The sequence below is a fragment of the Gossypium hirsutum genome, chromosome D06, assembly GCF_007990345.1.
Source record: "Gossypium hirsutum isolate 1008001.06 chromosome D06, Gossypium_hirsutum_v2.1, whole genome shotgun sequence".
Lineage (NCBI taxonomy): Eukaryota > Viridiplantae > Streptophyta > Magnoliopsida > Malvales > Malvaceae > Gossypium > Gossypium hirsutum.
The window spans coordinates 48,495,858-48,502,151 of record NC_053442.1 but is presented as its reverse complement, the minus strand read 5'-3'; the positions used below and the strand labels follow the sequence as shown (position 1 = coordinate 48,502,151).

The 6,294-nt window shown below is 34.6% G+C and overlaps 1 protein-coding gene across 1 annotated transcript; it reads right to left on the bottom strand.

The window, feature by feature from the left end:
* Positions 1 to 325: 325 nt before the first annotated feature.
* LOC107899872 (uncharacterized) lies at positions 326 to 1,162 on the bottom strand. The gene is made up of 3 exons (XM_016825615.1): positions 871 to 1,162; positions 748 to 804; positions 326 to 651 (listed from the first exon to the last, which is right to left on the bottom strand). The coding sequence occupies exons 1-3, from the start codon at positions 1,160 to 1,162 to the stop codon at positions 326 to 328; spliced, it is 675 nt and encodes a 224-aa protein (XP_016681104.1).
* Between the last annotated feature and the right edge of the window lie 5,132 nt (positions 1,163 to 6,294).

Genomic DNA, 6,294 nt, shown 5'->3' with positions numbered 1-6,294 from the left:
TTATTGTCATTACTAACCACTGTGACACCTCCTTTCTTGGGTACACATTGTACAAGGCTAACCAATGAGCTGTTTGAAATTGGGTAAATAATGTCAACGTCAAGCCACTTGATAATCTCTTTTTTGACAAATTCTTTCATTGTCAGATTCAATCTTCTCTACTGCTTAATAGACTTGTTGTGGCAATCCTCTAACAAGATTTTATGCATGCAAAACGAAGGACTGATTCCCTTTATATTAGCAGGGGTCCATCCTAACGCCTTCTTAAATCATCGTAGGACTTCAAACAACTTGACTTCTTGTTCGAATGTCAATTCCGCAAAAATCAAATCGGCAATGGGCTGTTATCTCCCAAGTATTCATATTTTAAATGTTGCAGCAAAGGTTTCAACTCCAATGTAGGGCGTTCCTCTATGGAAGGTTTAGGAGATTTGAATGAATGACTCGACAAATCCAAAGAGTCAAAATTTTTCCCTGGTCTCTCTAATGTCTGTTTGGCTTCTATGAATTCACCAAGTTCTTCGAAACATACTTTATCAATCCTTTCTAATGAGTCTTTGTTGTTATCAGTTTTGTTGTGGCAAATTCTATTGAATTCTTCCTCCACTGTTGTTTCTATCAAACCAATGGCATGGCATTCTTCATTTTCATCTACACATTTCAAAACATCAAAAACATTAAAAGTAACCTATTGATCATTTACCCTGATGGTCAGTTCACCTATCTGTACGTCAATTAGAGTTCTACCTGTAGCAAGAAAGGGTCTTCCAAGGATAATTGGCATATTTTGATCAGCTTTAAATTCTAAAATAAGGAAACCAGCAAGAAAGATAAATTTATCCATTCTTACTAGTACATCCTCAATTTTACCTTCCGGATGGGCATAGGATTGATCAGCTAATTGCAAAGTCACTGTAATAGGTATTGCTTTCCAAATTCCTAACTTCTTGAAAATAAATATAGACATTAGATTTATACTTGCTTCTAAGTCAGATAACGTCTTACCAACATAATGATTTCCAATTGAACACAAGATAGTGAAACTCCTTGGATCCTTTAACTTTGGAGGTAATTTCTTCATCAACATTACTGTGTACCCTTGAGTGAGAGCAATAGCCTCAAACTCTCCAAATCTGCGCTTCTTTGATAGTATATCCTTCATAAATTTTACATAATTGGAAATTTGCTCCAAAGCTTCCACTAAAGGTATATTAATATGGAGTTGCTTCAAAACATCTTAAAACCTTTTAAACTGAATATTCTATTTAGAATTCTGGAATCTCTAAGGAAAAGGTAAAGGTGGTCGTCCTTCCAATTGTTGATATTGTTTTGCTGTGGCATTTTTGTTGGCAACATGATCTGATTTTGTCACAACATTTCTCTATGTACCCTTTTCAAGTGTTGGCTGTCATTCACTAGGTTCTGATATCTTTTCCTGATTGCGGCTACATTTCTCTTCTTCTTTCGTGGCATTTTGAACAACCTCATCCAACTGAGTCCCACTTCTAAGAGTGATGGCCTTGCATTTCTCCTTCCCTTAGGTTCTCAAAATTTCAATATCACTTGGCAATAATCCTTGTGGCCTTGAATTTAGAGCGTTTGCTATTTGCCCCACTTGATTTTCAAGAGCTCAGAGAGATGCAGCTTGACTCTGAATTACAATATTATTTTTGGTCATATACTCCTTTAACAAAGATTCAATAGAATTAAAAGATGAGACCTGACCTTGTTGAGCATTTTGCCTCGGCATAGGCTGATTATAACCAGGTGGTACATTATGGATATTTTTTCTTGCAACATTGTGTGAACTCCCTACACCTTGATTATATCTACTAAAATTCGGATGATGTTTTTACTCCAGATTGTAAGTGTTAGAATAGGGGTTATTATTCCAATTAAAACTACCCATGTAGTATACTGATGCTGGGTTTGATAGCCATTCATCAAACACATGATCTTCGCCACAATAAACACATGACAGATCGATTGATTTCATCTCATGGACAGTAGTTGGATTTTTTATTGTTTTAATCATATTAGCTAAAGAAGATACCTACGCTGTCAACGAAGCAATTGCGTCGAGCTCCATGGTACCAGCAGCTCTCTTGTACGTCCCAGCTCTTGTGGTAGGGTACTGATAGTCATTGTTGGCAATCTATTACAAAATCCCATATGCTTCATTGTAATATTTATCTAACAATGTACCATTATCATATGCATCCACTACTATTCTCGTATGTGCGTTCAACCCATTATAGAATATTTTCATTTGAGTCAAGTGGATTATTAAATCTTTAAATTGTTCTGAATCTTCATATAACATTTCATCCTCCAATTCTCGAAAAAATGTGATGTCATTTCTAAGCTTGGCATTCATGTTTGACAGATCATACCGTAGCAAAAACCTCTAGCAAAGGTCATTCCATGATGTCACTGTCCTTGACGGTAAAGCGTTCAACCATGCTCTTGCTTAGTCTCTCAAGGAATATGGAAACAATTTAAGTCTTAGGGTATATTCAGGAAAACCCTATTGCCTAAATGAGTCACAAACTTCTATGAAAAGTCGCAAATACAATCTTGGATCTTCAGTAAGCAGTCGTCCAAACTAACCTACTGTTTGTAACATCTAAAACATTATTGGTTTTAGTTCAAACTGCTGTGCTTGTATTTGCAGCCTGACTATCCCTGCATTCAAATCATCCAAAATTAGGACAATATGTTCTCAAATTGGTCTATCTCGGTCATCTATGACCCTAAGGACATGCAAATCAGTGCCCTCGCCATTCAAATTATCATTCATATATGGTATCACCCTTCAAATAGGAGAATTAGCATCTTGATCATTTGGATTATCATTGAGACCAGGATCATTCCCGTTCATAGCCATTTTTCATAAATCTTTCCACCTTATTCGCAAAGTTCTATAAATCTCTAGGTCAAAAGGATACTCTTTGCTATCAGGAACGCCTCTTCTCATACATTGATGGCCAACCTGTAGAAATTAAATATAACTAAGTTAAATAAAATTAATGGAATTAAGTAAAATAACCAAACAAAATTATGCCAAATTGTCAATCCCTGGCAACGGTGCCAAAAACTTGTCGTGTGTGAATATGATATGTGAATTGTGCAAGTATACACGTCGAATCAAGTAATAAAGTGATAAGTGAGTATCGTCCCCACGAGGATCGGACTGACGCACTAAAGTGGTCAAGTTATTATAATAAAATACCATTAGTGCTATGGTAATGCCATGGTAAGTATGCGGTGGCAATTAAAATTAATAATAATGTATGCATTATGTGGAATTAATAAATACTTAGAAATGCTATGGCAAAACGAGAGTAGAGATGTAAAGACAGTTATCAAAATGATTATATGAATAATATGTAACTAAAAAATAAATAACTAAGGATGCAAAGGCAAAGATACTACGACAAAAGATAAGGATTATGCGATGTTGAGTGGGAAGGTCAGGATTACTAAGAATCTACTTTTCCTATCAGTAATGCCTAAGCAATATCATACTTAACCTACTGTTTAGAAGAGTTCTAAAGTGGCCTGTTTCTTTTGAAGTCAGAAACCTCAAGTTACCTTGCTTGTGTCTATAGGCCTTTAATATGTACCCTGCACTATTTCCTTCTGTATGAACATTGTTCTATGTCTAGAGTCTCCTACAAGTATCTATCAAGTACTTCCTCATATCATTCAACCACGGTCTAACTAACCTAACCTTTTCAGACTTTAGATTAATTTAAGGGTATGCTACACAGTCAATTGTGTCTAGGGATTGCTCACATACATTTTAAGGAATAAAAAAATTCAACGAAATAGTAAAAATAATTCAGATTTATACTACAACCATTAAAGACATTAAACTTTCATCAAAGTAATCCCAACCCTATGAGATTTTGCTCATAGGTTGGCAAATAACATTCAACTCAAACATCGTTTTCATCACTGTAATTTATGAAGGAACATATTAGAAATAATGGAAGAACATCGGGAAGATAACGTTCGCTTGTCCAATCCACACTCTAGTTGCGCAGTGTCTTGAGGTGGCTGAGAGAGGTTGCCTGTGTCTTTCCTCTGCCTGTCTCTATTCAGCCTCTACCTTCTAATTTTTCTAAAGATCTCTAACTGCAGTTCCGGGCCCTCGAATTTCCTCCTTTTCTTCTTTTTAAATTGCTTTTTTTAGAATAATTCCAATAGCCCCAAGGTATATCTACTTCTCTTCTCTAGGTAGATTTATCTAGTACAAGTAGAGTTTGGTTGAAATTGTTATGCGTTGAATGCTAACTGGACACCTTCCCAGCATTGGCAGGGCCTATGAGCTAGCAATCTGACCATCATTTTGCCCTGACAAAACTTCACTCATTTATTTCTTATTCCTTATCTTGCACCTGCCAACACCACTAAACATACCCCTTCCATGAGCAATTAAAAACACCAAATATTTAAATGCAACCCAAGCTGCTAATGAAATGATGAAAATACGAATGAAATGTCTTAAAAGGAAACTAAATGTACCTAAGTACAAGCAATTAGCTAAGTCTAAAGGCATGAAATATAATTCTTTTCAAGAGTTATCACTAATCTGACAAGACATTGTTTTGTGAGAGTTTTATTAAAACTCAATGTTTGAATTTGAACTATTATATTTTTTGTTTAATGAAGTTTACTTATTTGAACTTATACACTGGTGGTTTGAAAATTATTTTAAACTACCAATGATGTACATTTAAACCTTCGCAAAATAATAGTCATTATGTGCTTCGTCTTTATAATCTTGTAAAATTTTATAAAGTTTTCACTGAATGTTTTTCTTAAAGTTAGTCTGATTTTAAGTTGTGACACATCATACTCGAATCAAAGTGTTGGGTTGGGTTGGGTTTGGAGTGTTACATAAACCTCAGTCTCTTTCATTCATGCATTACATAAACCTCAGTCTCTTTCATTCATGCACGAACACTTTTTAATTATTCTTTCTTCCATGGCAAACTAATGAAAAGAAGAAGAAAAACAAAAAATAAAAAAATCCTCCCGAAGGGAAATGCCTCTTCAATATATATTCCTCCTGATCTACTTTCGCCACAACCGATTCATAGCCACCAGAAAATACCTTAATAATCATGTCTCCCACTAAGAAACTGCCTAGTTCAAAACATTCGGACTATGGTTGGAATCCAACTTTTCTTCAACCAGCCCGTCACTTGTTCATAATTACAAAATGAACACTTCAGAATAGAAAGCTTTTCAATTTAATCTGCAAATCCCCCTTACAATCTAAAACTTAACAAATCTGGGTGTGACAGTTAATGAATGAGTGCAAAGTAAACTTGAAGAAGCAATTAGATGCTATTTCTCATTTTAGTAGTAGTAGCTCGTCTCCATTGATCTGTATAATTGATTAGAAGTGCTTTATTTGTTTGTTCCATATTTCTAATGAGTTTTCATTGTATTGAACTTTCAATGTTTCTCTAATAATATGAATGTATTTATTTATTCCTACAAGAAGTATTCACTCCTTTCACTAGTACAATAAATAAATTTTTAAGAATATTCGTCACCAAGAAGAACTATTCTCAACTTCACATTGAGATAATATTTCTCAACCCAAAGTTCAAGAGATCTATTCAATCCTTTTATAAAGCATTATAGTTGTAGTCAATGTATAAATCCCAACTATAATAAGTGATAAAGTTGAGGCTATAAGTTATAAATTGTAGCCAAAATATGAGTGATAAAGTTGCAACTGAGGTTGGTTGGTAAGGTGGAGAAAAGGAAATGTGGTTGATGATAAGGCTAAGAACAAAAAATACGTTGAGAGATTTTTAGAGAGAACTTTGAGATTCAAAATACTAATGTGCCAAAAGTACTGTCATTAGTTGTGAAAGGCTCCTATTTATAGTGTTTCAAGAATAGGAGTTACAAAGTTGGTAATTAATGAGACTAATGACAAATATTTTTTCAGTTACCATTGTATTAATGATTAAGAAGGGATAGTGAAAGGTTTTGTTGGTGATTGTGAACAATGAAGAAGAATTATGATTGTGAATAGTGAAGAAGAATTGATTTTGTTTTTGGAATGAGGGAAAAACAATCAGTATTATAGGAAAAGGTTAAATGGAAAACCTTTTAACTATCTCCAAATTTGATCAACTAAGCCAAGGTCTTCGAAACATCCCAAAAGTGAAGATAACCCAAGAACCTTGTCATATTCCAGGGTTGCTTCCACTCTTGTACTTTGTTGAAGTGGTACCTTTCGCAAAACATCTCTAGAAGCACAAGACG